The 24681-nt window shown below is 38.7% G+C and overlaps 1 protein-coding gene across 1 annotated transcript in view; it reads left to right on the top strand.

The window, feature by feature from the left end:
* Nucleotides 1–24681, top strand: part of LYPLA1 (lysophospholipase 1) — a 44001-nt gene that overhangs the window by 3630 nt on the left and 15690 nt on the right. The window contains exon 3 of the mRNA XM_032846590.1: nucleotides 24443–24508. Within this exon, the coding sequence (XP_032702481.1) occupies nucleotides 24443–24508 (66 nt within the window). The remainder of the gene's footprint in view (nucleotides 1–24442; nucleotides 24509–24681) is intronic.

The raw sequence follows: 24681 nt of genomic DNA, 5'->3' as shown, positions 1-24681 counted from the left end.
CTCAAATTAATATATTTTAGACTATATTGTATGGCATGAGATAGATCACAGTTTTCCTTCTAAAGTAAAACCGACTTGTTATGATTATGAAAATGTTATATTTGTATTATAAAAGAATTCAAACTGTAAATATGAGAATGAGAATTGGTTGAAATCCTAAAACCTAGAGATATGTGTTTTTGATAGCATTTTAAAAAAAGTTTTATTTTGAATTATTTTCAAATTTATGGGAGAGCTCCAAGAATAGAGATTTCTCAATACCTTTTACTCAGATCCACTGATCTCTGTTTACTGAATGTGTTACTGTATTTGCTGAAATCCCTGAGAGTAAATTGCAGTTACCTTAATTCTTTTTGTTTATTTGACAGAGATAGAATCAGCCAGAGAGGGAACACAAGCAGGGGGAGTGGGAGAGAAAGAAACAGGCTTTCTGCAGGGTAGGGAGTCCAAACGCGGAGCTTGAACGCAGAGCTTGATCCCAGCATCCCGGGATCATGACGTGAGCCAAAGGCAGATGCTTAATAATTAAGCCACCTAGTCACCCCTACCTTGATCCTTTATTTCCACACCTTAGCATGTATTCCCTAAGAACAAGGAGAGTCTCTCATGTAACCACAGAAGAGTTATCATATTCAGGAAATTTAGCCCTTAGTTAATATTATCATCTAACATACTACATATTCAAACTTTGCAAATTGTCCCAGTAATGTCCTTTATAGTAATCTGCTCTCTTTGGAATCCAATTCCCAGTCACACATTTTGCATTTAGCTGTTATATCTCTTAAGTCAGGAACAATTCCTCAGCTCTTCTTTGTCTTTCATGACACTGACATTTGCAGAGATGAGGGTAGTCCCTGAGATAAGGTTTATTTGCCATTTCCTCATGATTAGATTCATTAGATTAGTTTATGCACTTCTGGTACAAATTCCATATAGGCGATATGTCCTGTTCAGTGCATCATGTTAGGAGACATATGATAGCCTTTGTCCCATTACTGATGCTAACTTGGATCACTTGATTAAAGTGGTATTTTCCAGGTTTCTCTGCTGCAGTTATTTTCCCTGTGTAGTTAAAAAGCAAGTTGTAGGGAAATACTTTCAGACTTTGTGAATTGTATGATAAACTTTCATCCAGTATTTTCAGCATCCATTGGTGATTCTTATTTGACTCAATTGTTAACATGATTTGATTGTCTAAATCTGTCACACTTTACTAGTTTGCCCCTCTCCATTTAATACAGACTATAGATTTGTGTAATGAGTTATATTTCATCATTATTACTGTTTTAAAATTTTTAACTTTTTCTTTTAAAATAACTTCAAATTTACATAAATATTGCAGAAATAGTGTTCAGATCTCCTCATACCCTTTCAGATCACCCATTTAACGTTTCTGGAACAGGGGCGCCTGGGTGGCTCAGTGGGTTAAAGCCTCTGCCTTCGGCTCAGGTCATGATCGTAGGGTCCTGGGATCGAGTCCCACATTGGGCTCTCTGCTCAGCAGGGAGCCTGCTTCCCTTCCTCTCTCTCTGCCTGCCTCTCTGCCTACTTGTGATCTCTGTCTGTCAAATAAATAAATAAAATCTTAAAAAAAAAATCTGAAACATTTGGGCATATTGTAGAAATATTGTCTCATTACTCCATAAAATTTTAGTGTGTATTTTGTAAGCACAAGAACATTTCCACATCACCACAGTATAACCATCCATCAGGAAGTTAACACTGATCTAATGCTATCATCAAATTTCTTGGTTCTATCGCATTTTTTTGGTTTGACCCAGTCATGGCCTTTTATGGGCCCAGGATCCAATCTAGGATCACATGTTGCTTTCAGTTATCATGTGTCCTTAGTGTTTCCTTCAGTCTAAAGCAGTCTTTCTTTGTCTTGCATGACCTTTACTTTGTAGACTGTCCTTCAGCTTGGGTTTATGTGATGTCTCCTGATTTAAGCTTTTTTGACAGGAATATCACAGAGATGTTGCTATGTTCGTCTCAGAGGATTGTATCAGGTGCACACTATGTTGATTTTCGTTCCTTTACTGATAATGTTATATTTTTTCACCTGGTTAAGGTGGTGTTTGCCCCGTTTCTCCACAGTAAAATTAATAAGGGTATTTACTTAAAAATATTTTGTGGGGAGATGCTTTGATATTATGAAAACATGTTTCTCACTAAATTTTAACCTACGGATTTAGTGTCCATTAATGATTTTTATCTGTATCTATTATTGTGATAGTTCCAGATAATCTTTAAAAAAAAAATCCTTCATTCTAGATTTATTCATAGGCAGCTCTCTCCTCTCCTTTATTTATTATGTATGCATGTATTCATTTATTCATATTAGTGTCAAATCAGGATAGACTCTTGGATTGCTCTTTTACTCTGAGGGTTACAAACCGTTAAATCGGTCATATTTTTGATGGTCACGTCATCCTATACTTGGCTATTAGAAGCCCCTTCATCCTGTTCTGATATCTTTGGGACATGCCCCGTCATTCTTTGAGCCCTTTCTTGCTTTCCAGTGCAGCAAGGTCTTTTCCACGACCATCTTATATTTTTCCTGCTTCAGTCCTGGGATTCAGCCATTTTTTTCAAGAGCCCCGGTTCCTTTCAGTAGAGAATATTTAGGAACCAATATCTGGGTGCTTTATGTGCTAATTTGTAGAATCATTACTTCTAGATCCTTTCAATGGACAGAGCAGGAGTGTAGCTGCATTAACATACATGTGTAGGCACACATCTATATCAGTTTAGATATTTTCATATATTAAAATTAGGGGGTGTATTCTGATTCCTCCAGTTCTAGTCAGCCCCACTGGGTTTATTCTAGCCTTCCCCCCTTTCCATATTTGTAATTCTGTGAGAAACCTTGCTTCTGTTCTGGCAGTTCTGGCCAGAAGTGCACTGTGGCATTGCCTCCCACCCCTCTAGGTGTCCCAGCCCACAGCTTTGCTTCAAACTGGTAGCAACTCCCTCATCTTACCCCCGTCCCAGCTGACACCTGAAAACTCAGTTTCAGTTAAGGGGAGCAGAAAGGAGAAAAGGCCAGGTGGAAATCTTGGCCTTCTTGTAAACTTACCCTTCCTTTCATATATTCCAGGAGTTACTGGTCTATGTTACCAATCTATGTGTGAGTTTTCTAGGCTGTGGAGATTATAAAGCTTAGAAAACAAAGTTTCAGAAGAAAAAAAAATAAAAATAAAACAAAAGCTTCAAAGACAGAAACTGGTTAAGTAGATTAAGCCTTACTGAGAGATCAATACAGAGAGTATTGAAAATAATATTGAATTGGCAACATGGGTATATTTTACGACCATTTGTTTGCAAGTCCTTCTATAATCAAGAACTAAGAGAATTATAGAATGTTATTTGGAGATCATTCAGTTATAAGGACTAGGAAACTGTTCAACTAGTTTAAGCAAAAAGTGGTATTTATGGAAGGACATAAGGATAGCTGTCTTGTATATAAACTCCATGAAGGCAAAGATTTTTTTTTTTATTTCCTTGATATATAACTGACATGCTATAAAATTCACCTGAGAACACAGATATTTTCTATTTAACTTAACACTGCATCCCCATGGCTTGGACAGTACTGGATATGTAGAACAACTATCCATTGAGTAAATAAATGAATGAGGAATTAAGGGGGAAAACATATAATGGTTATTAGTCACGAAGTATATTGTTTTCCTAGGGCTGCCATAGTTAAAAACCATAAACTAGAGGACTTCAAGCAACAGAAAATTATTTGCACAGTTAAATAGGCTAGTAGTACAAAATCAGGGTGTCAGAAGGACTATATGAACTCCCTCAAAGGCTTTAGGGGAGAATCCTTTGCCTTTTCCAGGTTTGGTGGCTCCTGGCATTCTTCGGCTTGTGGCAATATACTTCCAATCTTCTGCCTCTCTCAGACATGACCTTTTTGCTATTTAGCTGTGTTCTGTTCTTTTCTTTTCTCCTTTCTTCCTTTTCTTCTTTGTTTTGTTTTATTTTCCCCTTCCTTCCTTCCTTCCTTTCTATTTTATTCCTCATAACTAATAAGGATACCAGTTAGTAGATTTTTTTTTTTTATGGTTGATATGTTATATTGACAGGCCATTTGGATAGCCTTTTTATTTTGGTAAAGATTTAATTTATTCATTTGACAGAGAGAGAGAGATCACAGTTAAGCAGAGAAACAGGCAGAGAGAGAAGGGGGGAGGCAGGTTCCCTGCTGAGCAGAGAGCCTGATGTGGGGCTCAATCCCAGGACCCTGAGATCATGACCTGAGCCAAAGGCAGAGGCTTAACCCACTGAGCCACTCAGGCGCCCCTTGGATAGCCGTTAACAAAATAATCACCTCTCCCAAACATCCAGACTTTTTTTTTTCATTTTAAAAAAAATGAAACATATATAATGTATCATTTGCTGCGGGGGTACAGGTCTGTGAATCGTCAGGGTTCCGTACTTCACAGCACTCACCATAGCACATACCCTTGACAATGTCCATAACCCAGCCACCCTATCCCTACTCAGTTTGTTTTGTGAGATTAAGAGTTTCTAATGGTTTGTCTCCCTCCCAATCCCATCTTGTTTCATTTTTTCCTTTCCTACCCCCCAAACCCCCCACTTTGCTTCTCAAATTCCTCATATCAGGGAGATCGTGTGATAATTGTCTTTCTCTGATTAACTTATTTCGCTCAGCATTATACCCTCTAATTCCATCCATGTCATTGCAAATGGCAAGATTTCATTTCTTCTGATGGCTGCATAGTATTCCATTGTGTATATATACACCACATCTTTATCCATTCATCTGTTGATGGACATTTAGGTTCTTTCCATAGTTTGGCTGTTGTGGACATAGCTGCTATAAACATTCGGGTGCACATGCCCCTTCGGATCACTACATTTGTATCTTTAGGGTAAATACTCAGTAGTGCGATTGCTGAGTCATAGGGTAGCTCTATTTTCAACTTTTTGAGGAACCTCCATGCTGTTTTCCAGAGTGGCTGTACCAGCTTGCATTCCCACCAACAGTGTAGGAGGGTTCCCCTTTCTCTGCATCCTCGCCAACATCTGTTGTTTCCTGACTTGTTAATTTTAGCCATTCTGACTGGTGTGAGGTGGTATCTCATTGTGGTTTTGATTTGTATTTCCCTGATGCCAAGTGACGTGGATCACTTTTTCATGTGTGTGTTGGCCATCTGGATATCTTCTTTGTAGAAATGTCTGTCCCTGTTCTCTGCCCATTTCTTGATGGGATTATTTGTTCTTTGGGTGTTGAGTTTGATAAGTTCTGTATAGATTTTGGATACTAGCCCTTTATCTGATATGTCCTTTGCAAATATCTTCTCCCATTCTGTCTGTTGTCTTTTGGTTTTGTTGACTGTTTCCTTCGTTGTGCAAAAGCTTTTGATCTTGATGAAGTCCCAGTAGTTCATTTTTGCCCTTGCTTTCCTTGCCTTTGCTGATGTTTCTAGGAAGAAGTTGCTGTGGCTGAGGTCAAAGAGGTTGCTGCCTGTGTTCTCGAGGATTTTGATGGATTCCTTTCTCACATTGAGGTCCTTCATCCATTTTGAGTCTATTTTCATGTGTGGTGTAAGGAAATGGTCCAGTTTCATTTTTTTGCATGTGGCTGTCCAATTTTCCTAGCACCATTTTTTGAAGAGACTGTCTTTTCTCCATTGGACTTTCTTCTCTGCTTTGTCAAAGATTAGTTGACCACAGAGTTGAGGGTTTATTTCTGGGCTCTCTATTTTGTTCCATTGATCTATGTGTTTTGTTTTTGTGCCAGTACCATACTATCTTGATGATTACAGCTTTATAATGGAGCTTGAAGTCTGGAATTGTGATGCGATGCCACCAACTTTGGCTTTCTTTTTCCTCATTCCTCTGGCTATTCGAGGTCTTTTCTGGTTCCATATAAATTTTAAGATTATTTGTTCCATTTCTTGGAAAAAAATGATGGTATTTTGATAGGGATGGCATTAAACATGTAGGTTGCTTTAGGTAGCATAGATATTTTCAGAATATTTGTTCTTCCAATCCATGAGCATGGGATGTTTTTCCATTTCTTTGTGTCTTCCTCAATTTCTTTCATGAGTACTTTATACTTTTCTGAGTATAGATTTTTTGCCTCTTTGGTTAGGTTTATTCCTAGGTATCTTATGGTTTTGGGTGCAATTGTAAATGGGATCAACTCCTTAATTTCTATTTCTTCTGTCTTGTTGTTGGTGTAGAGAAATGCAACTGATTTCTATGCATTGATTTTATATCCTGACACTTTACTGAATTCCTGTACAAGTGCTAGCAGATTTGGAGTGAAGTCTTTTGGGTTTTCCACATAAAGTATCATATCATCTGCAAAGAGTGATAGTTTGACTCCTTCTTTGCTGATTTGGATGCCTTTAATTTCTTTTTGTTTTCTGATTGCTGAGGCTAGGACCTCTAGTACTGTGTTGAATATCAGTGGTGATAATGGACATCCCTGCCGTATTCCTGACCTTAGCAGTATAGCTCTTAGTTTTTCTCCATTGACAGTGATATTAGCTGTGGGTTTTTCATAGATGGCTCTGATGATATTGAGGTATGTACCCTCTATCCCTACACTTTGAAGGGTTTTGATCAAGAAAGGATTCTGTACTTTTGTCAAATGCTTTTTCAGCATCCGTTGAGAGTATCATATGGTTTTTTCTTTTATTAATGTATTGTATCACATTGATTGATTTGTGGATGTTGAACCAACCTTGCAACCCTGGAATAAATGCCACTTGGTCATGGTGAATATCCTTTTATTTTATAGATTTTATTTATTTATTTGAGAGAGAGAGATCACAAGTAGGCAGAGAGGCAGACAGAGAGAGGGGGAAGCAGGCTCCCCGCCGAGCAGAGAGCCCAATGCGGAGCCCGATCCCCGGACCCTGAGATCATGACCTGAACCTAAATCAAAGGCTTAACCCACTGAGCTACCCAGGCACCCCTGAATAATCCTTTTAATGAACTGTTGGATCCTATTGGCTAGTATTTTGGTGAGAATTTTCGCATCTGTGTTCATCAAGGATATTGGTCTGTAGTTTTCTTTTTTGATGGGTTCTTTGTCTAGTTTTAGGATCAAGGAAATGCTGGCCTCATAAAATGAGTTTGGAAGTTTTCCTTCCATTTCTATTTTTTGGAACAGTTTCAGGAGAAATAGGTATTAATTCTTCTTTAAATGTTTGGTAGAATTCCCCTGGGAAGCCGTCTGGCCCTGGGCTCTTGTTTGTTGGGAGAGTTCTGAGAACTCCTTCAATCTCCTTACTGGTTATAGGTCTGTTCAGGTTTTCTGTTTCTTCCTCGTTCAGTTTTGGTAGGTTATCCATCTCTAGGAATGCATCCATTTCTTCCAGATTGTCAAATTTACTGGCATATGTTTGCTCATAATATGCTCTTATAATTGTTTGTATTTCACTGGTGTTGTGATCTCTCCTCTTTCATTCATGATTTTATTTATTTGGGTCCTTTCTCTTTTCTTTTTGGTAAGTCTGGCCGGGGGTTTGTCAATCTTATTAGTTCTTTCAAAGAACCAGCTCCTAGCTCCATTGATCTGTTCTACTGTTCTTTTGGTTTCTATTTCATTGGTTTCTGCTCTGATCTTTTATTATTTCTCTTCTCCTGCTAGGTTTATGCTTTCTTTGCTGTTCTTTCTCCAGCTTCTGTCAGTGTAGGGTTAGGTTGTGTACTTGAGACCTTTCTTGTTTCTTGAGAAAGGCTTGTATCACTATATACCTTCCTCTCAGGAATGCTGTTGCTGTGTCCCACAGATTTTGAACAGTTGTGTTTTCATTTTCATTTGTTTACATGAATTTTTTCAGTTCTTCTTTACTTTCCTGGTTCACCCATTCACTCTTTAGAAGGATGCTCTTTAGCCTCCATGTATTTGAGTTCTTTCCAACTTTCTTCTGTTGATTGAGTCTAGCTTCAGAGCACTGTGGTCTGAAAATATGCAGGGAGTGATCCCAGTCTTTCGTTACTGGTTGAGACCTGATTTGTGACCCAGGATGGGATCTATTCTGAAGCATGTTCCATGTGCAGTAGAGAAAAATGTGTATTCTCTTGCTTTGGGATGTAATGTTCTGAATATATCTGAGATGTCCATCTTGTCCAGTGTGTTATTTAAGGCCTTTATTTGTTTTTTGCTTGGATGATCTGTCCATTTCAGTGAGGGGGGTTTTAAAGTCCCCTACTATTATTGTATTATTGTTGATGTGTTTCTTTGATTTTGTTACTAATTGGTTTACATATTTGGCTGCTCCCGTGTTAGGGGCATAGATGTTTAAACTTGTTAGATCTTCTTGTTGGACTGACCCTTTGAGTATGAAATGGTGTCCTTCCTCATCTCTTATATAGTCTTTGGCTTAAAATCTAATTTATCTGATATTAGGATTGCCACCCGAGGTTCTTTCGATGTCCATTAGCATGGTAAATTGTTTTCCACCCCCTCACTTTAAATCTGGAGGTGTCTTTTGGTCTAAAATGAGTTTCTTGTGGACAGCATATTGATGGGTTTTCTTTTTTTATTCATTCTAATACCCTGTGTCTTTTGATTGGTGCATTTAGCCCATTAACATTCAGGGTAACTATTGAAAGATACGAATTTTAGTGCCATTGTATTGCCTGTAAGGTGACTGTTATTGTATACTGTCTCTGTTCCTTTCTGGTCTACTACTTTTAGACTTTCTCTTTGCTTAGAGGACTCCTTTCAGTATTTCCTGTAGGGCTGGTTTGTGTTTACAAATTCTTTTAGTTTTGTTTGTCCTGGAAGCTTTTTATCTCTCCTGTTTTCAGTGATAGCCTAGCTGGATATAGTTTTCTTGGCTGCATGTTGTTCTCATTTAGTGCTTTCAGTATATCATGCCAGTCCTTTCTGGCCTGCCAGGTCTCTATGGATAAATCTGCTGCCAATCTAATATTTTTACCATTCTATGTTACAGACTTCTTGTTCTGAGCTGCTTTCAGGATTTTCTCTTTGTCACTAAGACTAGTAAGTTTTACTATTAGATGATGGGTGTGGACCCATTTTTATTGATTTTGAGGCAGGTTCTCTGTGCCTCCTGGATTTTGATGCATGTTCCATTTGCCATATTAGGGATATTCTCTACAATAATTCGCTCCAATATACCTTCTGTGCCTCTCTCTCTTCTTCTTCTGGAATCCTAATTATTCTAATACTGTTTTGTCTTACGGTATCACTGACCTCTTGAATTCTCCCCTCGTGGTCCAGTAGTTGTTTGTCTCTTTTTTGCTCAGCTTCTTTATTCTCTGTCATTTGGTCTTCTATATCACTAATTCTCTCTTTTGCCTCATTTATCATAGCAATAGGAGCCTCCATTTTTTATTGCACCTCATTAATAGCTTTTTTAATTTCAGCTTGGGTAGATTTTAGTTCTTTTATTTCTCCAGAAAGGGCTTTTATTTCTCCAGACAGGGTTTCTCTAATACCTTCCATGCCTTTTTCGAGGCCGCTAGCAATTCTAGATCTGTCATATTACCAATGTCTGTATCGATTAGGTCCCTAGCCTTCAGTACTGCCTCTTGTTCTTTTTTTTTGTGGTGAGTTTTTCCGCTTTGTCATTTTATCCAGATAAGTATATATGAACAAGAGAACATAATACTAAAAGGGTGGCAAAGACCCCCCAAAAATGTATGCTAACCAAATCAGAAGAGACCCCAAATTGGGGGAAAAAGAAAGGGGGTAAAAAGAAATTTAAAAAATATATATGTATATATATTAGACTGGTGAATAGAACAGAGCCACTCACTTGGTTTTGGGCGTATTTTGGTCTCTTAGAAGAAGCTACCTCCCAAAATTTTAAAGAAATAAATACTATGTATTCAAAAATAAGGGTAAACATGATGAATGGATGGAATATGATTGTAAAGATGAAAATCCAAAAAAAAGAAATTCTGAAAAAGGAATTCATAAGTTGGTTGGAAAAAGAAGGAAGAAAAAAGTGAAGAGAATTTGCTCAGGCTGGAGACTAGAATAAAGCCCTGTGCTAGATTTAGGGTATATTTTGATCTACTAGAAGAAATGTATCTCAAAATTTTTTAGAAAAAAACAAAACAAAACAAAAAAACAACAACAAAAAAAACCCCTGTATGTATACAAGAAATAAAGTTAGATACAACAAAGGATAAAATATGACTATAATAATGAAGGTTTAAAAAGTTTTTTTTTAGAAAGGTATTGTTAAGATAAACTAGTTATAAAATGTTAAAAGAGGAAAGAGGAAAAAAAAGAATTAGCATAGGAAAAAAATAAAATTAAAAAAATTTAATTAGCTTGTCAAGACTAAAGAATCATGGAGAGAAAGCCATGAATTCCATGCTTTGTTTTCCCCTAGCTCTGGAATTCCACGGTTCTCCTTGATCAGTGAGCTTGGTCTTGGCTGGATGTTCTTGCTGATCTTCTGGGGGAGGGACCTGTTGTAGTGATTCTCAAAATGTCTTCTCCTGGGGCAGAACTGCACCACCCTTGCCACGGGCCGGGCTAAGTAATCTGCTTAGATTCGCTCAGGAGCTTTTGTTCCCTGATTGCCCTCCTGTAGAGCTCTGGAGGACAGGAATGAAGAGTAGCCAAGAGCTCGGGGCCCCAGTCCTCATTTGGCCCTTGGAGAAAAGGGGTAAATTACTCCCATCTCCCTGGTCTCAGGCTGCGCCCTGAGCCCACCCGGCCTGTGACTGAGGGTTTCTGTCTCTGGCGCACAGCCCCGTTTGGAGTCTCCAAACCCTGCAGATTACTGCCATGCTGCATTTTTGGTGGAAGAAGGTGGGTTTCCCCGGATATGCTACTTGTGGGGTCCCTGCTCAAAGAGCAGTGGTCCGACTGTGCCACAGATCACAGTTTAAGGTAACCCCGAGCTGAGAGCTCCTTCCTTGGCTCCATCTCTGTAATTGGCCTCCCTGCTGTGTACCTGCAAGCTCTGCTACACTCAGACACCCCCGATCCTTCTGTGACCCCGCAGGATCTGAGACTGCTGTGTCCCTGCGAGAGCTCCACCCCTGCTTAGCCTCTGGAGTGATGTCCCTCAGCGGAGCAGACTTTTAAGTTTGGGTTTTGTGCTCCATTGCTCCACTGCTTGCCAGGAGCCGGCCCCTCCCACCCCAGGTCTATCTTCCCGTTGCTTCAGATTCACTTCTCCTCACGTCCTGTCTTTCAGAAAGTGGTCAGTTTTCTGTTTCTAGAATTGCTGCTCTTCTCTCTGATCTCCTGTTGGGTTTGTAGTTGTTCAGAATGGTTTGATAACTATCTAGCTGAACTCCTGCGACCCGTTGTCATCTCAGTCTGCTACTCCTCCGCCATCTTGACTGACAATCCACCAGTTACTAGATTTAGGGTCCATCCTAATCTTAGCGAATCTCATCTTGATCCTTAACAGATTACATCTGCAAAGAGCCTCTTTCCAAATAAGGGCACATTTTGAGGTTCCAGGTAGATAATAATTTTGTGGGGCCTATCCAGGCAACTACACCAAAGGTATTCTCTCCGCTGTTTGTACCCTTGTGGTCTCTCACTTTTGGTTCTTTCTGTATATTTGCACAGTTTTCTCTGCTGACACACTTTCCTTGTCACTCCAAAATGGATCAACCCAGTTCTGATTTTTATCAACCCTAGTTCTGGTGTTTTTTTTAAGAATCTGACCCATCTTGGGTGCCTGTGTGGCCCAGTCAGTTAAGTGTCTGCCTTTGGCTTGGGTCATGATCCCAGGGTTTTGGGATCAAGTCCTGTATCAGGCTCCCTGCTCAGCAGGGAGTCTTCCTCTCCCTCTACCCCTCTTCCCACTCGATGTCTCAATCTCTCTCTCTCTCAAATCAATAAATTATTAAAAAAAAAAAAGAATCTGGTCCATCTTGGGTGACTCTGCTCTTAGCTAGCTAGTTGGTGAGACTCACTAGGATGTGTAAGGGTAATTCCATGGCAGTGATAATGCTACTTGGACACAGATGGTGATGAGTTGTGTTTCTTGTGGAATCTTTTGAGTTTTTAGTTCCACACCTTTATTACTTTGGAGTAGTGAACATTATGAAAATAGATGTAAGTTACTTTGTTGTCTTTTCTAAAAGGACAATTCAGAAGTAAAATAGAGTGAATTTGTAATATTTCTTGGGATGTGTCTTGAAATTCACTTTCTGAACCCATAAAACCTTTGTGTGTGTCTGTTTCATTTTCTTTTTGTTTCTAATAATTAAGTGAAATATATTCTCATTGATCTAGGTTTCTGAACATTAGATTCTATTTAACTGTAGCTTTGTGTAGACTTCTTAAATCTTGAGGTTTCCACTGACTTTGACAATTATCAAAAGGACAAGTTGGCCATACTTTTGTATAATTCAATTATAGTCAAAGATTTTTATAATCTGTGGGGACCTTTGAAATCATCTAGTACAACCAGCACAGGTTATGGGTGGGAAAACTGAGAACTGGAAAGGCATTGGTTCTCATACTGAAGCATGCATAGAAGTCACATGGAAGGCTTGATTGTTGGTCCCCACCACCTGAGTTTCTGATTCACTGGGTTTGGGATTGGGCCCAGGAATTTGCATTTCTAACAAGTTCCCAGAAGATTCTGCTGGTCCTGGGACCACACTTTTAAAAGGCAGTAGACTGAACTGAGGCCACACTTCTTAAAGGCACAGTGGGGACTAGAACTCAAGATTCCTATTCCTTTTTATTATTTCTTAGTATTTCTTATGTTCTTAGTATAAAAGTTCTTAGTATTTCTTGTGTAGAGGAGTAGTTGGCAAACAGGCCACAGTTCAATTCTGGCCTGCCACTTTTTAAAAACTTAATGTTATTTATTGATAACATGTAATTCACATCCATAAAAGTCACCCTTTTAGAGTGTACAATTCCATAGTTTTTAGTATACTTACAGAGTTGTGGAACCATCATTATTATGTTAATTCCAGAATATTTTCAGCATCCCAGAAGGAAATGGCATACATGTTAGCAGATAGTCCTCATTCCCTTTACTGGCAACCATTAATCTCCTTTAAGATTCTGTGGATTTGCCTGTTCTGGGTATTTCATATAAAGGGAATCAGGCGATATATGACATTTTGTGTCTAAATTCTTTCACATAGTGTGTTTTTCCGGTTCATTCATGTTGTAATGTATACTGGTATTTTATTCCCTTTATTGCCAAATAATTTTCTGTGGAGGGGTATCCATGTATTGATCTTAGGATATACCATGTTTCTTAAATTCATCAGTTGATGAACATTTGAATTGTTTCCACTCTTTGGCTACTAGAAGTAGTGCTACTCTGAACATCCATTTGCAAGAATTTACCTAAACACAGGCTTTCAGTTCACTTGAATAATTGCTGAGTCAGTGGTAATTGTTTAACCTTTTGAGGAACTCCCAGACTGTTGTCCCCAGTGGCTATACCATTTTACATTTCTACCAATAGTGTATGAGGGTTCTGATTTCTCCACATTCTCACCAGTATTTGTTGTTATCTTTCTTTTTTTATTATAACTATCCTATTGGGTCTAAAGTGTTAATCTCATTTTGGTTTTTAATTACACTTCCTAATGACTAATGATTTGGTCATCTTTTCATGTGCTTATTGTTGGTTTATATATCTTCACTAAAGAAACATCTATTCAATACCTTTGCCCTTATTTTTTTTATTTTTAAAGATTTTATTTACTTATTTGACAGAAAACAAGAGAGGGAGCACAAGCAGGGGGAGTGAGAGAGGGAGAGGGAGAAGCAGGTTCCCTGCTGAGCAAGGAGCCAGGTGCGGGACTCCATCCCAGGACCGTGAGATCTTGACCTGAGCCAAAGGCAAACGCTTAACCATCTGAGCCACCCAGGCACCCCAGAGCACAACGGTTTTAATCCTGATAAGTTCCAGTTGATTTTTTTTTTTTTTTGGTTGCTTGTGCTTTTGGTGTTTATATCTAAGAAATCATTCCATATCATTGGTACCAAGCTTCTCCAGTTGTTAATCTTTTATGACATTGTGCATTTGTGCATGCTCTCAAAGCTCTTTCTCTGTCTCCGTATGTGTACGTATATACTCACTATCTAGTGATCAAAGTCTTTTTTTTTAATTCTTTGAGATCAGCCTGATGGAAGCATGATCTTCCATCATCACTAATTACTCCAGTGTTGCCCACGCATGAGGATACTGTACCTGACCAGCATACGGCACTCCAAAGTAGGAAATCAGCATTGATCCAATACTACCATCCAGTCCAAAGAATCCATTCAAGTTTTTCCACCTTTCCCAATTATGTGTTTCCTTCCTGGTCCAAGATCCTTTCCAGTAATTTGTGCTTTATTTAGAAACAGTTTATTAGCCTTTCATATCCTTCATATTTTTAAAATGTGGAGCCTTACCTCTGTACATTCTATAGAGTGACCCTCAGGTTGAATTTAATGTCTCATGACTGGATTTAGGTCATTTATTCCTTTTTAATTCTTTTTATAATGGTTTGGGATGTAATTTGATTACCACACAATTCACCCATTTGAATTCTGTAGTTCAGTCTTTAATATATTCACAAAGCTGTGAAACCATTTTATCACTCCAAAAGGAAACCTTGTACTCTTTTTTACCCCCAAGTCCTCTAGGTAACTAAGCTACTTTCTTTTTTTTTTTTTTTTAAAGATTTTATTTATTTATTTGACAGAGAGAGATACAGTGAAAGAGGGAACACAAGCAAGGGGTGTGTGAGAGGGAGAAGCAGGTTTCCCACTGAGCGGGAGCCCGATGCGGGGCTCGATCCCAGGACCCTGGGATCATGACCTGAGCCCAAGGCAGATGCCCAACAACTGAGCCACCCAGGCGCCCACTAAGCTACTTTATCTCTATAGATTCAGCTATCCTGGACATTTCATATAAATGGAATCATAATATAATATATGGTCTTTCGTAATTGGCTTTCTTAACATAATATTTTTAAAGTTCATGCATGTTGTAATATATATAGGAATTTTATTCCTTTTTATTGTTCATCATATTCCTTTGAGTAGAATTGCTGGGTCATATGATAACTTCATGTTACTAGCAGTATGTGAAAATTCTGCTTTCTTCCCATCCTCATTAACACTTGTTACCGTCTTTTTGATTATGGCCATCCTAGTGGGTGTGAAGTGGTATCTCATTGTGGTTTTATTTGCATTTACATAATGACTAATAAGGTTGAGGATCTTTTCCTGTACATGTTGGCCATTTGTATATCTTTGGAGAAGTGTCTGTTCAGGTCCTTTACCTCTTTATTTTTAGGTTGTCTCTTTGTTTGTGGGTGGGTTTTTTTTTTTTTAAGATTTTATTTATTTATTTGACAGAGATCGCAAGTAGGCAGAGAGGCAGGCAGAGAGAGAGGAGAAAGCAGGCTCCCTGCTCGCAGGCTCCCTGCAGAGCAGAGAGCCGGACGATGCGATGTGGGGCTCTATCCCAGGATCCTGAGATCATGACCTGAGCTGAAGGCAGAAGCTTGACCCACTGAGCCACTCAGGTGCCCCAATTGTTTGTGGGTTTTAAGAGTTGTTTATATGTTATGGATACTGCATCCTTATTGAATATGGTTTGCAAATAATTTTCCATTCTGTAGTTTATCTTTTTCTTCATAGTGCCCTCTGAAGCATAATAGTTTTTAATTTTGATTAATTTTTTTTCTTCGTTTTTTGTGCTTTTAGTATCTAAGAAGAAACCATGGCCAAATCCAACATCACAAGATTTTCATATATTTTCTTCTAGGAGTTTTATAGTTTTATCTCTTACATTTAAGTCTTTGGTACATTTTGAGTTAATTTTTTTGTATGGTGTGAGCTAGGAGTTCAGCTTCATCCTATTGCATCCCAGCTACTTTTGTTGAAAAGATTATTCTTTCCTCATTGATTTTTTTCGGGGGCACCCTTTTCAGAAATAAGTTAACCATAAATGGCGGGTTTATTTCTGTATTTTCAAATCTGTTGATTTATAGATCTTTCCTTGTTTCAGTACCACTTTGTCTTTATTACTATTGCTTTGTAGTAGCTTTGAAATTGGGAAGTGTGAGTCCTTCAACCTTACTCTTTTTTAAGATTGTTTTGAGTCTCCTGGGTCTCTTACATGTGCAACTGAATTTTTAGAATTGGCTTGTCAATTTCTGCAAAGCCAGCTGTGATTCTAATTAAGATTGCATTGACTGTGTATATCATTTTGGGAGTACTGCCACCTTAAGAATATTAAGTCTTGGGCTTCTGGGTGTCTTAGTTAGTTGAGCATCCAACTTTTGATTTCCCTTAAGTCATGCTCTCAGGGACCTGAGATGAGACCCTTGTCAGGCTCCACACTCAACAGGGAATCTGCTTGAAGATTCTCTCCCTTTACCCCTCCTGCCACTTGCACACTCTTTTTCTCTACAATAAATAAATGAATGTTTAAAAAGAAGAATATTAAGTCTTTTGGTCCTTGAACATGGGATGTCCGTTTATATGTCTTTAATTTCTTTCAACATTTCTGTAGTTTTCATAATGAAGCTTCATATATATATATATCTCATGTATCTACATACATATACACAAAAGACACACATGAACTCACATAAACGCACATGTACAGATGCAAAGCACATGTATAACTCTAGAATAGTGCCTGACTCATAGCTAGTGTTATATAAGTGTTAAAATTACTTCTTTGTTATTAATTTTTCTATATGTCTTTAACACTTTTGGGAAGGTGGATTAAAATAGAGAAATAGTTAATAGAAAATCATTTAACATTTATTTATTTAATTTCTAAAAAAGATTTGTTTATTTTAGAGAGGAGAGTGTGCATGTGCGAGTGGGGAAAGGGGCAGAGGGAGAGAGCCTTCGCACAGACTCCCCACTGAGCACAGAGCCCATCACAGGGGTTGATCCCAGAGCCCATGAGATAATGAGCTGAGCCAAACCCAAGAGCCTGCTTAACTGACTGAGCCACCCAGGCACCACATTATTTATTTAATTTTAATCTTTAAATTTTAAGGTTTTTTAAATTTTTTTTTAATAATTTTATTTTTTATAAACATATATATATATATTTTTTACCCCCTCAGGGGTGCAGGTCTGTGAATCTCCACGTTTACAGACTTCACAGCACTCACCATAGCACATACCCTACCCAATGTCCATAACCCCCCCCAACCCCCCTCTGCCCAGCAACCCTCAGTTTGTTTTGTGAGATTAAGAGTCACTTATGGTTTGTCTCCCTTCCAATCCCAACTTGTTTCATTTACTCTTCTCCTACCACATTAACCCCCCATGTTGCATCTCCTCTCCCTCATATCAGGGAGATCATATGATAGTTGTCTTTCTCTGATTGACTTATTTCGCTAAGCATGATACCCTCTAGTTCCATCCACGTTGTCGCAAATGGCAAGATTTCATTTCTTTTGATGGCTGCATAGTATTCCATTATATATATATACCACATCTTCTTTATCCATTCGTCTGTTGATGGACATCTAGGTTCTTTCCATAGTTTGGCTATTGTAGACATTGCTGCTATAAACATTCGGGTGCACGTGCCCCTTCGGATCACTACGTTTGTATCTTTAGGGTAAATACCCAGCAGTGCAATTGCTGGGTCATAGGGTAGTTCTATTTTCAACATTTTGAGGAACCTCCATGCTGTTTTCCAGAGTGGTTGCACCAGCTTGCATTCCCACCAACAGTGTAGGAGGGTTCCCCTTTCTCCGCATCCTCGCCAGCATCTGTCATTTCCGGACTTGTTAATTTTAGCCATTCTGACTGGTGTGAGGTGGTATCTCATTGTGGTTTTGATTTGTATTTCCCTGATGCCGAGTGATATGGAGCACTTTTTCATGTGTCTGTTGGCCATCTGGATGTCTTCTTTGCAGAAATGTCTGTTCATGTCTTCTGCCCATTTCTGGATTGGATTATTTGTTCTTTGGGTGTTGAGTTTGCTAAGTTCTTTATAGATTTTGGACACTAGCCCTTTATCTGATATGTCGTTTGCAAATATCTTCTCCCATTCTGTCAGTTGTCTTTTGGTTTTGTGAACTGTTTCCTTTGCTGTGCAAAAGCTTTTGATCTTGATAAAATCCCAATAGTTCATTTTTGCCCTTGCTTCCCTTGCCTTTGGCGATGTTCCTAGGAAGATGTTGCTGCGGCTGAGGTCAAAGAGGTTGCTGCCTGTGTTCTCCTCAAGGATGTTGATGGATTCCTTTCTCACATTGAGGTCCTTCATCCATTTTGAGTCTATTTTCGTGTGTGGTGTAAGGAAATGATCCAATTTCATTTTTCTGCATGTGGCTGTCCAATTTTCCCAACACCATTTATTGAAGAGGCTGTCTTTTTTCCATTGGACATTCTTTCCTGCTTTGTCAAAGATTAGTTGGCCATAGAGTTGAGGGTCTATTTCTGGGCTCTCTATTCTGTTCCATTGATCTATGTGTCTGTTTTTGTGCCAGTACCATGTTGTCTTGATGATGACAGCTTTGTAATAGAGCTTGAAGTCCGGAATTGTGATGCCACCAACTCTGGCTTTCTTTTTCAATATTCCTTTGGGCTATTCGCGGTCTTTTCTGGTTCCATATAAATTTTAGGATTATTTGTTCCATTTCTTTGAAAAAAATGGATGGTACTTTGATAGGAATTGCATTAAATGTGTAGATTGCTTTAGGTAGCATAGACATTTTCACAATATTTATTCTTCCAATCCAGGAGCATGGAACATTTTTCCATTTCTTTGTGTCTTCCTCAATTTCTTTCATGAGTACTTTATAGTTTTCTGTGTATAGATTCTTAGTCTCTTTGGTTAGGTTTATTCCTAGGTATCTTATAGTTTTGGGTGCAATTGTAAATGGGATGGACTCCTTAATTTCTCTTTCTTCTGTCTTCTTGTTGGTGTAGAGAAATGCGACTGATTTCTGTGCATTGATTTTATATCCTGACACATTACTGAATTCCTGTACAAGTTCTAGCAGTTTTGGAGTGGAGTCTTTTGGGTTTTCCACATATAGTATCATATCATCTGCAAAGAGTGACAGTTTGACTTCTTCTTTGCCGATTTGGATGCCTTTAATTTCTTTTTGTTGTCTGATTGCTGAAGCTAGGACTTCTAGTACTGTGTTGAATAGCAGTGGTGATAACGGACATCCCTGCCGTGTTCCTGACCTTAGCGGAAAAGCTTTCAGTTTTTCTCCATTGAGAATGATATTTGCGATGGGTTTTTCATAGATGGCTTTGATAATATTGAGGTATGTGCCCTCTATCCCTACACTTTGAAGAGTTTTGATCAGGAAGGGATGCTGTACTTTGTCAAATGCTTTTTCAGCATCTATGGAGAGTATCATATGGTTCCTGTTTTTTCTTTTATTAATGTGTTGTATCACATTGATTGATTTGCGGATGTTGAACCAACCTTGCAGCCCTGGAATAAATCCCACTTGGTCGTGGTGAATAATCCTTTTAATGTACTGTTGAATCCTATTGGCTAGTATTTTGGTGAGAATTTTTGCATCTGTGTTCATCAAGGATATTGGTCTGTAGTTCTCTTTTTTGATGGGATCCTTGTCTGGTTTGGGGATCAAGGTGATGCTGGCCTCATAAAATGAGTTTGGAAGTTTTCCTTCCATTTCTATTTTTTGGAACAGTCTCAGGAGAATAGGAATTAGTTCTTCTTTAAATGTTCGGTAGAATTCCCCCGGGAAGCCATCTGGCCCTGGGCTTTTGTTTGTTTGGAGATTTTTGATGACTGTTTCAATCTCCTTACTGGTTATGGGTCTGTTCAGGCTTTCTATTTCTTCCTGGTTCAGTTGTGGTAGTTTATATGTCTCTAGGAATGCATCCATTTCTTCCAGATTGTCAAATTTGTTGGCATAGAGTTGCTCATAATATGTTCTTATAATTGTCTGTATTTCTTTGGTGTTCGTTGTGATCTCTCCTCTTTCATTCATGATTTTATTTATTTGGGTCCTTTCTCTTTTCTTTTTGATAAGTCTGGCCAGGGGCTTATCAATCTTATTAATTCTTTCAAAGAACCAGCTCCTAGTTTCGTTGATTTGTTCTATTGTTTTTTTGGTTTCTATTTCATTGATTTCTGCTCTGATCTTTATGATTTCTCTTCTCCTGCTGGGTTTAGGCTTTCTTTCTTGTTCTTTCTCCAGCTCCTTTAGGTGTAGGGTTAGGTTGTGTACCTGAGACCTTTCTTGTTTCTTGAGAAAGGCTTGTACCGCTATATATTTTCCTCTCAGGACTGCCTTTGTTGTGTCCCACAGATTTTGAACTGTTGTGTTTTCATTATCATTTGTTTCCATGAATTTTTTCAATTCTTTTTTAATTTCCTGGTTGACCCATTCATTCTTTAGAAGGATGCTGTTTAGTCGCCATATATTTGGGTTCTTTCCAAATTTCCTCTTGCGATTGAGTTCTAGCTTCAGAGCATTGTCGTCTGAAAATATGCAGGGAATGATCCCAATCTTTTGATAACATTTAAGACCTGATTTAGAACCAAGGATGTGATCTATTCTGGAGAATGTTCCATGTGCACTAGAGAAGAATGTGTATTCTCTTGCTTTGGGATGAAATGTTCTGAATATATCTGTGATGTCCATCTGGTCCAGTGTGTCATTTAAGGCCTTTATTTCCTTGTTGATCTTTTGCTTGGATGATCTGTCCATTTCAGTGAGGGGAGTGTTAAAGTCCCCTACTATTATTGTATGATTGTCGATGTGTTTCTTTGATTTTGTTATTAATTGGTTTATATAGTTGGCTGCTCCCACGTTAGGGGCATAGATATTTACAATTGTTAGATCTTCTTGTTGGACAGATCCTTTAAGTATGATATAGTGTCCATCTTCATCTCTTATTATAGTCTTTGGTTTAAAATCTAAGTGATCTGATATAAGGATTGCCACTCCTGCTTTCTTCTGATGTCCATTAGCATGGTAAATTCTTTTCCACCGCCTCACTTTAAATCTGAAAGTGTCTTCGGGTTTAAAATGAGTTACTTGTTGGCAATATATAGATGGGTTTTGTTTTTTTATCCATTCTGATACCCTGTGTCTTTTGATTGGGGCATTTAGCCCATTAACATTCAGGGTAACTATTGAGAGATATGAATTTAGTGCCATTGTATTGCCTGTAAGGTGACTGCTATTGTATATTGTTTCTGTTCCTTTCTGATCTACTACTTTTAGGTTCTCTCTTTGCTTAGAGGACCCCTTTCAATATTTCCTGTAGAGCTGGCTTGGTGTTTGCAAATTCTTTCAGTTTTTGTTTGTCCTGGAAGCTTTTAATCTCTCCTTCTATTTTCAATGATAGCCTAGCTGGATATAGTATTCTTGGCTGCATGTTTTTCTCGTTTAGTGCTCTGAATATATCATGCCAGCTCTTTCTGGCCTGCCAGGTCTCTGTGGATAAGTCTGCTGCCAATCTAATATTTTTACCATTGTATGTTACAGACTTCTTCTCCCGCGCTGCTTTCAGGATTTTCTCTTTGTCACTAAGACTTGTAAATTTGACTATTAGGTGACGGGGTGTGGACCTATTCTTATTGATTTTGAGTGGGGTTCTCTGAACCTCCTGGATTTTGATGCTTGTTCCCTTTGCCATATTGGGGAAATTCTCTCCAATAATTCTCTCCAATATACCTTCTGCTCCCCTCTCTCTTTCTTCTTCTTCTGGAATCCCAATTATTCTAATGTTGTTTCGTCTTATGGTGTCACTTATCTCTCGAATTCTGCCCTCGTGGTCCAGTAGTTGTTTGTCCCTCTTTTGTTCAGCTTCCTTATTCTCTGTCATTTGGTCTTCTATATCGCTAATTCTTTCTTCTGCCTCATTTATCCTAGCAGTGAGAGCCTCCATTTTTGATTGCACCTCATTAATAGCTTTTTTTATTTCAACTTGATTAGATTTTAGTTCTTTTATTTCTCCAGAAAGGGCTTTTATATCTCCCGAGAGGGTTTCTCTAATATCTTCCATGCCTTTTTCGAGCCCAGCTAGAACCTTGAGAATCATCATTCTGAACTCTAGATCTGACATATTACCAATGTCTGTATTGATTAGGTCTCTAGCCTTTGGTACTGCCTCTTGTTCTTTTTTTTGTGGTGAATTTTTCCGCCTTGTCATATTGTCCTGATAAGAGTATATGAAGGAGCAAGTAAAATACTAAAAGGGTGGCAACAACCCCAGGAAAATATGCTTTAGCCAAATCAGAAGAGATCCCAAATCGTGAGGGGGCGTGGGGGAAGGGGATAAAAAGAGGTTCAGAAAGGAAAAAAAAAAAAGAAAAAAGAAAAAAGAAACAAATAAAAAAAGAAAACCAATAATGAAAAAAATATAAAAAGGAAAAAAAATATATATATATTAGATAAACTAGTTAAAAAACGTTAAAAAAGAAAAGGGTAAAAGTTTAAAAAAATTTAGCAGAAGAAGAGAAAAAAATTGAAAAAGAAAAAAAAATTAAATTAACTGCAAGGCTAAAGAATCATGGGGAGAAAGCCATGAGTTCCGTGCTTTGCTTTCTCCTCCTCTGGAATTCCGCTGCTCTCCTTGGTATTGAAACTGCACTCCTTGGTAGGTGAACTTGGTCCTGGCTGGGTTTCTTGTTGATCTTCTGGGGGAGGGGCCTGTTGTAGTGATTCTCAAGTGTCTTTGCCCCAGGCGGAGTTGCACCGCCCTTACCAGGGGCCGGGCTGAGTAATCCGCTCGGGTTTGCTTTCGGGAGCTTTTGTTCCCTGAGCGCTTTCCGTAGAGTCCGGAGGACGGGAATGAAGATGGCGGCCTCCCAGTCTCCGGCCCGGAGGAGCCGAGAGCTCGGGGCCCCACTCCTCAGTGCGCCCTCAGGGAACAGCGTCCAATTACTCCCGTCTGCCTGGCCTCCGGCCGCGCTCCGAGCTGACCGAGCCTGAGACCGGTTCAAGGTAAACCCGAGCTGTGAGCTCACTCCTCGGCTCCGTCTCTGTAGCCGGCTTCCCTGTTCTAATACCTGCGAGCTCTGCGACACTTAGACACCCCCGATCCTTCTGTGACCCTGCGGAACCTGAGGCCACACTCGCCCCGCGTGGGCTTCACCCCAGTTAAGCCTCTGGAGCGATGTCCCTCAGCGGAACAGACTTTTAAAAGTCCTGCTTTTGTGCTCCGTTTCTCCGCCGCTTGCCGGGAGCCGGCCCCTCCCCCCGGGGTCTATCTTCCCGTCCCTTTGGATTCACTTCTCCGCCAGTCCTACCTTTCAGAAAGTGGTTGATTTTCTGTTTCTAGAATTGCTGTTCTTCTCTTCGATCTCGCGTTGGATTTGTGGGTGTTTGCAATCTTTAGATAAGCTATCTAGCTGATCTCCCGCAACCTGAAGTAGTCTCAGCTGCTACTTCTCCGCCATCTTGACTGAAACCCCAGGTTTTTTAAATTTTTAATTATTTTTAAAATTTAAGTAGGCTCCATAACCAACATGGGGCTTGAACTCATGACCAATGGAGGTCACATCCTCTACCAACTAAGCCAGCCAGGCACCGTTTAAGTTAATTTTACTTTATCCTTTAGTAAAAGTAACATGTTAGGGGATCCTACGTGGCTCAGTTAGTTAAGCAGCGGACTCTTGATTTCTGCTCAGGTCATGATCTCAGGGTCATGGGATCAAGCTCCACATTGGCTCCGTGCTGGTTGTGGAGATTAAGATTCTTTCTCCCCTCTGCCCCTTCCCCCCCAAAATTAAAAAAAAAATAAAAAAAAAAGTAACATGTAAAAAGTATCAGTTATAATGTCAAATGTAAACAAGCAGGAAACTGTATGTATGTATATTATCCCATTTTTGTAAAATCTGTTATCTGTTTCTTAAGTGATAAACATGAAAGAATTGGAAAGAAATACATCAGAAGATTAACTGTTTATTTCTGGCTTGAAGGATTATGATGATTTTCAGTTTTTCTAGTATTCCATTTTGAACATGTATGTGTACATGATACACACAAGTAAAGAATGTGAAAGTTATTTTTAGTAGTGCAGTAAACATGTAGAGTTTATTTATTTATTTATTAGCATGTAGAGTTTAAGATAACGGATTTACTCCTGAGACGACTTTTTTCATTATATGGTAATTCACATTATATAATATAATGTGAATGTATTCTCTATCTTGCCTATTTTGTTAGGCACATTGTTGTGAGATTATAAAGAGATAAGCATATCTGTGTTTTGTGAATTATAAAGCCTTATAGAAATATATGGAAGAAAACACACTGCTCTTCAGAAATCAGGAGACATCATCTTAACTTGTAGGTAAAGCTTGAGCTGTATTAGCCTTTGGGTTGTTTCTGTGTTGGTTGTGGTATTTTGCTACCATTGATGGTCCATACTTCTAAGACTTTATAAGGAGTTAACATTTATCCTTGCAACTTTTTAAAAGTTACTATTCTGTTACTAATTTATTGGGATTTAAAATCATATCTAATGGCATCATTCAAATAATTTCTCTACCAGGCATGGATGGGCAGAAGCCTTTGCAGGTATCAGAAGTTCACATATCAAATACATCTGCCCACATGCGTAAGTATTTTAATCTTTACATTTGTGATTCAGAATCTGGAGAAGAATAATTGTGATAGCTTTACTTTCCTAGAAAAGGATTTGAATATAACCAGCTTTTATCCTTTTAAGTATTCAGTTTAAAAATAAAGATTAGTAAATTTTTTGAAACTAAACTGATAACTTGGCTACAT

This window comes from Lontra canadensis, unplaced genomic scaffold, assembly GCF_010015895.1.
Source record: "Lontra canadensis isolate GAN:19392208 unplaced genomic scaffold, GSC_riverotter_1.0 scaffold177, whole genome shotgun sequence".
Classification (NCBI taxonomy): Eukaryota; Metazoa; Chordata; class Mammalia; order Carnivora; family Mustelidae; genus Lontra; species Lontra canadensis.
The sequence above is the reverse complement of the archived record's forward strand: the minus strand, read 5'-3'. Positions and strand labels throughout refer to the sequence as shown.